This window comes from Epinephelus moara, chromosome 8 (genome assembly GCF_006386435.1).
Source record: "Epinephelus moara isolate mb chromosome 8, YSFRI_EMoa_1.0, whole genome shotgun sequence".
Lineage (NCBI taxonomy): Eukaryota > Metazoa > Chordata > Actinopteri > Perciformes > Serranidae > Epinephelus > Epinephelus moara.
In genome coordinates, this window is record NC_065513.1 from 23024366 (window position 1) to 23035473 (window position 11108).

An 11108-nucleotide genomic window follows, 5' to 3' on the forward strand; every position below is an offset into this window, starting at 1 on the left:
TGTGCAATATTCATGCTGTCTAATCAGCATCTTGATATGCCACACCTGTGAAGTGGGATGGATTATCTCGGCAAAGGAGAAGTGCTCACTAACACAGATTTAGACAGATTCGTGAACAATATTTGAGGGAAATGGTCTTTTGTGTATGTAGAAAAAGTTTTAGATCTTTGAGTTCAGCTCATGAAGAATGGGAGCAAAAACAAAAGTGTTGCGTTTATATTTTTGTTCAGTGTATATATAATGCTTTCTTAGACCCTCTACGACAATCATCAGCAGAGGATTAATTGCTGAAGTATCTGACAACACGTTCACTATTACAGAGATCCCAGCACACTGACTCAGGCAGACTTGGTGGTATTATAAATCCTTTCCCTTTTTAGTGTGTAAATTTTTACAATTGGTTACAGCAGTTATCACCTTGGTTATCATAGCAACCTTTATCTAATGAAACAAGTGAGTTAAAACAAAGCAGAATGATCACTTGCCAAAATATGACAGGACTATTCCAGTTTATAACATCACCCTACTTCTACACCTACCTGAACCAATCAATACAAGGGCCTGCCTGTATTGACTAAGGTACGTAGCTATGCATCTGCACTTTGACTGTATTTAAAGGAATATTTTGCTGGGTAGGTGATAAGTGAACCTCATGAAGGTTTATTAAAATATTCATTAGAAAATGTGATAATGTCTTGCAATTTTTATGAATAGGAATTATAAGAAATTATATCATAACATCATGAAAATATCTAATTTAGCACATGATGCAGTTTAATTCCTGAGTGATTTTATTGGAACTAAAATACAGTAAACTGAGAACACACATAACAATTAAGTGTTTGTTTAAAATCAGATGGGACAACAAATGCACAGTTGCTGAGAATGAGTCAAGATCACATTTCCATGGTAGTTCGGATGCTGAATGCTGTGGGTTGCTAGCACTACCCACTGGACAAGATAGGTAAGTGAATGGTCAAAGAGATAAAGGAGTCTGCAGCGTGGAAAAAGAATTAACTTCACTCCACATGTCCTAAATATTAGTCAAAATGGTTGCACTTTATCCTCTGTAGTTGCTGTCACACTTCACTATAGCTTTAGACACTGTTACTGGTTTTTAGAAAATGTGGGCATTTAAAGCATTTGTCTCTATTTGCTGGTTAGCCTTTAGACCTCTGTCACAGCACACATTTGGCTTGTCAAAGCAGGGGCAGTATATGTGTAACTAATAACATTACCAATGCTCTAGTAAGTCATGCCTGTGAACCATTATGCACAATACCAGGACCTCGTAACTGGAACATCTAATTGCAATGCAGCCTTAATCAAGGTTATTAATTACAACTGTGCTGTTCATTCTATGACACATAAAAATGTCTGCTGTGAAAAAGGTGTATTTCAGTCACATAAATACTTGTAATTTTCCGAAAAATATAAAAGCAAAAGCTGTTTAAAAATGTGAATAAACCAAAATTTAAATAATCACCATGAAAGCTATAATTAACTATTTCTTCATCCAAGTGACCTTGTGTTGTTTTCATCCTGTTAATGCTTAAAGCACCAGTTCTCCAAAAAATACCAAAATAAAAATGTATATATCTATTAGTAATTTGAGTAAAACCACCCTGTAATTCAAACCTTTTTTAAAATAAAGAACCAAAGGTAAAAGTACCCATCATGTAAAATGGCCCATTTCAGATACATATCTATCTATCTATATATATATATATATATATATATATATATATATAATATAATTGATGCATTTATGTGTTCATCACTTTAATGTAGCATGTGGTAAAGCAGCTAAGTGGAGGTGGTTTAATGGTGGCTAAGTGGTTTAATCTATAATAATACTTCATCATTTATTAGTTGATTAGATTTTGTTTTACTAATCTGAATCTGTATACACATTTAAACGTTTCAGTTAAGACACATACTTTGAATGAGAGCTTGTTTATTAAAATAAATAACAGGGGACCATTCCTCTGGACTCCACATGGGAGTGCGGGGTCCAAGCTACAGAGGTCCGAGCCCCCATTGTCCTCAAATCCCCACCCTGGTTAGTTTCGCCTGTTCCTCATTAACCCTGCTGTCACCTGTCGCCCGTTGCACCCGTCTTCCTCTGGTGTTTTTAGTCTGTGTGTTTCCCTGTCAGTGTTAGGTCGAGTTTTTGGGAGTTACCTTTGCTTTTGCTGTAAATTCATTTTCTCATAACTCATACTGGCTCTCCAAGTTGTAACATTTTTTTGTCAAGAGAAGTCATAATGAGTAGCCTACCTTTTATGACACTTCATTACTATTTTGCTTTTCTTAAAAAAAAAAAAACAGAGCATACTGTGACTTGAATTCTCAAAAATGTGTAAAATTACATTTATTCTACGTTATTCAACAGTCCAGAATCTGTTAATATTGTGTAATTCGTGTCAAAAGTTAGACTATAAGACACAATATGTCTCTGACTTCACTGTAAAGTCCATTCTCAGTATTTGTGCGCTGGAGGTTTCATGTTTCCACATCACACCCATGAGCTGCATACCAGACTATGATTGGCTCACAAACTAGATGTGATGTCACAGAATGTAGCTCCTATGTTCAACTGAGATTTAAGGTGTGCAAATAGAAACTTTCCTTCTTGTGATTACCTAATTTGCCTTCAATTATCACAAAAAAATCAGCTTCACCACAGTTATAATTAACATATCTGCTAACTGGTTAAGGACCAGAGATGTGCAGTATTTTAATTAAATGTAGTTAAAATGCATATTTCATTGCTTTTGAGTGTTTAGTAATTTGTATTTTGCAGACAGAAAAAAAATGTAATGGTGAAGTACTATAGTTTTTATTTCAAATATTTAAGAATACTTCATTTTTGATATGTCATTTTACTCTCCAAGACACATTTTATTCCTGGCTTTAAACTGTAGAAAAAAAATTGTAGGTCTACAACAATTAGCCCAAAACACTGCAAGTCAATCAGGTGATATGTCCTGTCCGGTCCAGCAATGCACTTATTGTGAACTACTGTATTTAATTTGTGTTACAGATGTACACAATGGAGAGTGGGCCTCCTGTTATTTAGTTTGTTGTTGGTATTGAGGGAAGGGTGGTGGTTCTTCCTGTACTGTTTTGTACTGTATCATGCTCTGCTGTAATGGTGCTGCTTTGTGTCTTGTGCAGTTGTTTAATCGTTTGTTTTTAAACTCCACTGCACTTATATTTATTGCTCTAGAAAAAGACCTCTACTATTGTCATCTGGAAGGACTAGTGCATCACCGAGGCCTAGCTGTTCAGTTCCCCTAGTTGCATTTCAGTTGGCTTTTCATGCAGTCAGTTGATGGTCACTTTGGCTGACAGATAACATCTAGCATGCACCCCTGAATTTGCAGCCTCCCACTACAGAGTTATCCTGATTGGCCACCTCAAATCTCGGATTTGGGAAATAAGAGGAGGTTAAGGACAGACCCATGCTGAGGCTACTAAAAGCCTAAAATGTGATAGTTTGTATTCTAACACATTTTCTTTTACCAGTGTCTTGTAGGCCTGTTTTACTTTAATACAATTGATGTCTAAAGGATATTTCTTGATATTTGTGCCCATCTGTGTTAAGGACACAAAGCAAAGATCTGTGGCTGAGCGTAACATTATCTATACTAGTTCACTTTCATGAATTGACAACTGTCCAACATTGTAAGAGCATGACAACATTGTTCATAAAACGCATGATATGAACAATGTTTCCTACTAATGTTTTCCACAGCGTAGCGTGCTGTAGATGATCATAGTCTTATTGGGGCTCAGAACACTTTAGCTAACAGTTCCGTTTATTGTGCTACCAAGAAACAGCTCCAATCATAACATCGTTTCAGTCCCTCTGGAGCACTAACAGGACAGCTGGGTGATGGATCCCATCGAGTGCAACTGTCAGTCTAAAACAACTGTCCATTGTGATCCAAAGCTATGTCCTGTTGTTATTCCTGGGTCTCAGTAATGGGGTATGTGTATTTGGCTATTATCCCTAAATCTCATGAACTCTGACAATGGAGGGTGGCAGTGGTGGTGAGGGAATAGTCTTCTTTACCTGGGCCTCTGACTAAACAAGGCATGGAGTATTTATAGCCCATAAGCATGCGCCATAATGCAGGGGAGCGGGGTCAGTATATCTACCCCTTGTTTTGCTTGTCGCTCCGTCATATAGCAGCGAGGATATTGCTCATCAGCTACCACTGAAATATGGTAAGTGAACACAGATTTTCTTCCCATTGCATGTAATCTTGTTTATATCACCACCAGACTGCAGGGAGACATTCTGTTTCTGCTAAATGTGTTTAATATAGTATTTTATATATTCATGATATACAGTCATGGCATATTTTGATGAATTATACATCTTGATCTACTCTCACCAATGATAATGAATCAATATAGCCCATGTCAATATGCTTATGGGTACTGAATATAGATCAACAACAAAAAAATCATCATAGGACAGCACTCCAGTTGTCCTATTGATGACTTATTGATCATGTTTGCCTACTCACAATGCTGAAATAAAATAAAAGCTATATGAATTGGTAATTCTAACATGGAAAGGAGAACAAGAGAGAGGAAACATGATATAAAGGAAAAAGGGAAGAGGCTGAGACAAGGGAAGTGTGGAGGAAAGAAGACAAAACGAGGAGAGGAACCAAGATGAGAGAAGAAAGGGAAAGAGAAGGGGGAGTAGAGACAAAGGAAACAAGGAGAGGTGTTAGAAGAGGACGGAAGGAAAGGAATTAAAGACAGAAGAGGAACGAGGGGTGGTAGAGGGAGAGAGGAAATGAGGACAGGAGAGGAAAGGGGAGGAAAGGAGTTAAAAAAAGAAGAGGAGGAGGAGAAATAGAGGAGAAAGGGAAAGGAGAGTAAATATAGAGGTGAGGAAAGAGGAGAGAAAGGGGGGAGTTAAAATGGAAGAGGAGAGGAGAGGAAGTGAGGAGAGGAAAGTAAAAGGAGAGGAAGGGGGAAGAGTAGAGTTAAGGAGAGGAAACAAGAAGAGCAAAGAGCATGACAGGAGACAATAAAGGAGGTGAGTGGAAATGGAGGAAGGAAAAGGAGAGGAGCAACAGGTACAGGCTACAAACAGATTAAGAATAAGTGAATGCATCATTTTGATCTCTGAAGTTTCTGTTGGTCCTCTCAGGATGATCGGCACTGGGCAGCATCAAGAAACAGCACATTCTGCATCCCATCCCATGATTGCATGAATCCTCTTAAAACAAAATAAAGAAATAAATGAAGCTGAGCGCCAGAGGTCCCGTCCATGAGATATAGAAGTGCTCGAGAGCTAATCCACAACAGGGGTTAGACAGCAGCTGTCGAGAGGCCCGTGAATCCAACCAATATGATGTCATCGCACTGCATCCCCTTTACACTGTTTTTCACAGTTCCTTGGCAGTCATGTAAATAACTCGACATAATCCTTGCCTCCCAGGGATTTCTGATCAAACAGGGCTCAGTGTACCCTCCTGTCATCACCCAGGCCCTATAGAATAATCCCCCGTGTGATCCTGGGACTGTGGGAGTGCGGGCAGCAGACCACACCCTCCCCAGGCTTAGTCTGCATTCTCACAAAATTGGAGGCTTGAGTAAATATTTCCATAACAAACTGACAGTGTTTGTAATCCCTCCTAATGAAATGCGTGCCCCGGTATAAACCTTGCCTGTTGTGCAATTAATGCCCCCACACTCTGTAAGTTTGCTGATCATTGGCTCGTTATCATAAGCACATGTGTCACAGTGAAACCGATAATGAGTGAAGCTGAAGCAGAGAGCCAGGTGATGATCGTGCCATTAGTATTGGATCTAATTAGAGTATCATTGTCAAACCCCGCAGGCACCCAAGAAAGCAAAGAAGAGAGCAGAGGGAGCCAGCTCCAATGTGTTCTCCATGTTTGAACAGGCCCAGATCCAGGAGTTCAAAGAAGTCAGTGCTCTGCCAAATGTTTTCTTTCACATTGAATATGAGCAGTTTACACTGTGGTGAATGCTCACTGTGCACACTGGAGACACAGCATGTAACAATGAATCCTCTGCAGGCTTTTACGATCATGGACCAAAACAGAGACGGTTTCATTGACAAGAATGACCTGAGAGACACTTTTGCAGCTTTAGGTAGGACCACCTGTGTGTGTTTACATGTATATGTGTCTTTTGTGTTGTGAGGTATAAAACGATTATCTGTTCAAAGTTATTTTTCAAGCAAAAATCCCAAACATTATCTGGTCCCTGCTTTTCTTTTGTCTTATCTAATGTCAACATCTTTGTCTTTGGACTGTTGCTAAGACAATAAACACATGTGAAAGTGTCACCTGAGGTTTCTGGGATATTATAATAAGTGTTTTTCACTTTTTTAAACACTTTATTACAAGGTTGTAAGCACTGATTCAACATTAGGGGGGACCAAACCTGAGGTGGTCATGTTACCTTTTCATGCATGTCCTAGCTTAAGTGGTATTATTATTGGTATGATGTTACAATACGTTTCCCATCAACAGTTGATGGGAACATCAACAGATCCTAATTTTAGACAAAGATAGCAAGTGGGATACGCTCAGAATGTAACGGCTGAATGCAAACTAATCCATGATGTTTGCCTGCTTGCCTTCTGACAGGAATTCAGCATAACATTGTGAGAAGATAATCATTCATAATATTGTCATTATAGCCGTCTTTCCACCAAAAACGGTATAGTACCTACAGAACCATAGGTAACCCATACGGACATGTGCCTTAACCCTAGAAGCCATGAGCGTTTCCACCGCAGGTAGTAATCATAAATGTAGGTAGGGCTGTTTTTACTCACTGCTCCGTCCAGCTCTTGCTGTATTTAATCTTCACTGGTGATAGAAAGGAATGTCTGCACCTCATTTATCGTCCACGAAATGGGCTTGGCACTGCGACATTTTCAGGACAAAAAAAAAACAGGTTGGAGTAAGAGTCTCTCTCGATATTTAAAAATAGCAGGTTTGTGCGCTGAGTCCTTGTTGAACAAGAGCAGGGGTAAAATGCTGCCAGTGCTCACTGGAATGACACTCCAACATGTTTTTTACCCAAGTGAGAAAACAGAATATTTGCAGTTCACATACTGATGAAATTCATATATTTTTTAAACGTTTGAAGATGCACTCCTTACTAAAGGGTATGTCATCCAAGAGAGACAGTGATAGTTATTTTTGTACACTTCATTTCGTTGTACTTGTACAATGACAATACAGAAATCTAAAAACAAATGGAATGGTCAGAGATGTCATATTGACATTTAATGTGTGTTGATGGATTCACGTCCTCAACTCATGCATTGAGTAACATTACAAGTAAACATTCCACCTTAAAAGTTGCCAGTGGCTGCTGGCAGTGGCCTTTGGGGTGCACAGGGAATTAAATTATTTGTCCTCTATCTTTAGCCAGCTAACTGCTAACTAGTAAGGATGAGGAAGCAACAAAAAATCTTTTCATTTTATAGTTAGTGTTATAGTTTAAAAAACTTGCCACGGTTTTAACAGTGGTTACATAATCTTTAACCAGCCACAACTTAGCCCTGAGCAAGAGCGACGGTTCTCTATTGACCAATCAACAGACTACAGTGTTTCTAGCTCCACCTTTAAGTATCAGATCCGTGTGATAGGTACCCCAACAGAGGGGTGATGAAAAATGGGGATAGTATGGAACAGTTCTGTTGGTACCATCCACAACTTTTCACAGTGGAAATGGAAAAATAACCGTTCTAATGTGTACTGAACTGAAGTAAACTGCTTGGTGGAAACAAGGCCGTTCATAACACTTTACAAAAACTATTACAGTCGACTGTGAGGCTATGTATCTCTCACATATTTTAGTCTTCCACTTTTTGATACAGTTGAAAGACAGTACAGTGTTTGACATTGATTGTAGCTACCCACAGCCATCTAGCAACAGCTTCTGCTGGGGCACCGCAACACCACTTGGATAATCCACATGCAGAACTGTAGTTATACTAAAACCAGTAGTAATAATAATAGCAATTTGTTAAGTAAAGTAGAATAGTATAGAATTAGTGGCTTGTTTTATAAGGCAACATAGGCAGCTGCCTAACTCTGATCTGCTACTGGTCCACCTTTGACCAAAACGCTTCATCAACAAACTGAGAAATTAACAGTCGGATTGATCAATAATGGAAATAATCGTTAGTTGCCGCTTTAAACTCACTCCAATTTATCTGCCATCCTTCTCTAGGCCGTTTAAATGTCAAGCAAGAAGAGATTGATGAGATGCTGAAGGAGGCACCAGGACCAATTAATTTCACTGTCTTTCTCACCATGTTTGGAGAGAAACTAAAAGGTGAGGGGGGGGGGGTTCATTGCAATTCTTAGAAAAATATGTTACTTTTGTTTGAATTTTTCATCAACTCACAGCTGCCACTGTTCATCTTCAGGTGCTGACCCAGAGGAGACCATCCTCAACGCTTTCAAAGTCTTTGATCCTGAGGGGAAAGGAACGTTAAAGAAAGACTAGTGAGTAACAGTGTAGTGCTCTGTTGTAGGATGAGGAGCCAATCCAGTCTGCTGATCATCGCTGCTTGTCTTCACAGTGTGACCGAGATGCTGACGACCCAGGCAGACAGGTTCTCCCCTGAAGAGGTCAGAGCTCCACCTCAGATGATGTTACAGTATGACATTGTTGAGTTTGAACTAAGGATATTCCTCACTCCAAATGGCAATCCTGTTTTTATTTTTCACTTCATGCCCATAGATGGAACAGATGTTTGCATCATTCCCACCAGATGTTGCAGGAAACCTAGACTACAAGAACCTGGTCTACGTCATCACACATGGTGAAGAGAAAGACCAGGAGTAGATGATGTCCTCTGAACATTTAAACCATTGAGTCATGTTTGTGCTGAATTTAGTTGTAGCATGTACAGGTTTATCTCTTACTAAATTACGTAGATGTTATCTATTGATATGTATGAGGTGAAATTAAAAGTACATGAGACCACATGTTTTGACATTACTGGCTCTGAGATATATTTGCTGAATGAATAAATGAAGGGAGTGTTGATATCACTGGCAGTAGCACTGAAAAAGACATGTGCAAAGGTCCGCTCATTTATATTTGCACAACCATAGTTTTGATGATGTGGGAGATTTCCAGTGGTCAGGATGTTAAACATGCAGGCCTGAGGATGTTAGTTAATCCCAGTGAATAAAAACAACAAGTACTCTTTTCCATTTGGCTCCAGGGAGATAGATTTGTTTGCAGCTTTACTTCCCTTAGTTTCAGCAGGAAAGAGCTGTTTTAGTAGTGATATTTAATTAGCTGTATACAGTCATTTGAGTTTTAGTCCAGTGCCGACTGTACAGCAGTAGGACATGTTTAGGTTAAAAAAGAAAATATGAAAGATATCTGTGCTCTATGAAAAGAGCTACTGGCCAAAGGGAGCAGCTTCCCTTATTAACCAGCTACTGACAGCTGCTCTAAGCTAAGGGGTCTGTTTAGGAAGGAACTCTTTCCTTTTCTAAGTGTTCCAGTTTTCCCTCTAACTTCCTATAACCCGAGAAAATTAAAATATATATGACTCTATGTTATTTTCTTTGCAACAAAAAACAAAACAAAACAAAACGAAACAAAACAACTCCTACGCTTTGTCTACCATACTTATTACTTTCTGTTAAGGGCAAACCTACCTAAGCTAACAGTGCAACTTCATTTAAAGGTTTTATGTTTCTTTAAAGGGAAGTTTTGTTTGCCATACTATCTGGCTTACACTGAAGTTTTGTATCAGCACACTCAGTAAAATTTGCTGACAATTTTCTGTTTTATCACTTAATTTTACTCACCATTTTCTTTTGATATAATCTATTCTTGCTTAGTAAAGTTTACTTGACAATATCCAGTGTAAAGTTTACTACAAATTCATGTGTGGAAATTGGTGCCTAACTTCTTCTGAGGAAATTTCACTCCACATTTTTCTCAATGTACTCTATATATGTTAACTGCCACAACACTTGACAGCTCTACTTCAGAGTTCAGAGAGGTTTGTTTTCAGTCGACAAACTGTCAAAATACTTAAGAGCCTGTCTTTTCAACATAATTGGCTGAAATTAATATACCAATTATTACAGCATCATTGTCACGTGTGCCTTTGTACTCAAAATTGCTGCAGAATTACCTGATAAACATTTCCCTGTTTTTACTAACACAACTATATTACTGTGTATGGCTTACCAATAACTGAGCCACTGTATACTCTGTAAAAAGCTGCTGTCTGTCTTCTAATGGCACAAACTTCCTATAGATAGATAGATAGATAGATAGATGTGTTACAGCAGCAAGTAATCAAACAGTATGTGGACAGTAGAATATAGAAAAATAGAAATATAAGATATATACAAAAATTAGTTGTACTAAAATTTAAAATATACAAGAAATATACAGTAATAAAATAAAAAAAATATCAAATTGCAGGGGTAAAAAGATCAATTATATACACAACACAGTGAGAAGTGAAGTAGAGGTTGTAACAAAAATGTGCAAAACAGCTATAAGTGTGCAATTAGTTATTACCAGCAGTGCAAACAAATAGTTGTAGTGTAACTACAAAACACTAAACTCCTCATGTGCTCTTTTCAGGTGGGGTGCTTCTGTTTGTGCATCAAATATTTTAGGATCATTTGATTTGCAAGTTAATTTGTCATGCTGTGTAACTGTAAAACACTGCTCAATTGAACAACAATGAACTTCACACAAATTGATTTGTTGTTAGCACCTTAACTAAATTTAGATTGTTTTCAAATGCTCTGCCAACACATTTGAGATTATCACATCAAAAATAATTCCAATGCAATCACAGTGCTTTAAAATATTGGCTGTAGTATTATTATGTCCATTCTTAATTAGGACCATGAAATAACTACTGTGAAAAGATCATACCTAACTGCCCTAACTGTCAGATCTTTGTATTATTATTATATATGACAAGGAAATAAAGAAGATTTCTGTCTTCAAAGTGGCTCCTTAAAACCGATGGTCATAACATCTACTTAATAATTAAGTTGGTGTGATGCTATTTTTCCTGTATTTTTACACTGTAT

At 38.1% G+C, this 11108-nt stretch overlaps 1 protein-coding gene across 1 annotated transcript; it reads left to right on the forward strand.

Annotated features, from left to right (window-relative positions):
• Nucleotides 1-4062: 4062 nt before the first annotated feature.
• Nucleotides 4063-9165, forward strand: myl2b (myosin, light chain 2b, regulatory, cardiac, slow). The gene is made up of 7 exons (XM_050051216.1): nt 4063-4236; nt 5873-5962; nt 6075-6150; nt 8251-8355; nt 8450-8528; nt 8606-8654; nt 8767-9165. The coding sequence occupies exons 1-7, from the start codon at nt 4234-4236 to the stop codon at nt 8869-8871; spliced, it is 507 nt and encodes a 168-aa protein (XP_049907173.1). The 5' UTR covers nt 4063-4233; the 3' UTR covers nt 8872-9165.
• Nucleotides 9166-11108: the final 1943 nt, after the last annotated feature.

Excerpts from the sequence above, each read along its gene's own strand:
- myl2b (XM_050051216.1), top strand. Across the intron at positions 6,151-8,250 it reads AGACACTTTTGCAGCTTTAG|GCCGTTTAAATGTCAAGCAA; the intron begins GTAGGACCACCT and ends ATCCTTCTCTAG. Across the intron at positions 8,655-8,766 it reads ACAGGTTCTCCCCTGAAGAG|ATGGAACAGATGTTTGCATC; the intron begins GTCAGAGCTCCA and ends TCATGCCCATAG.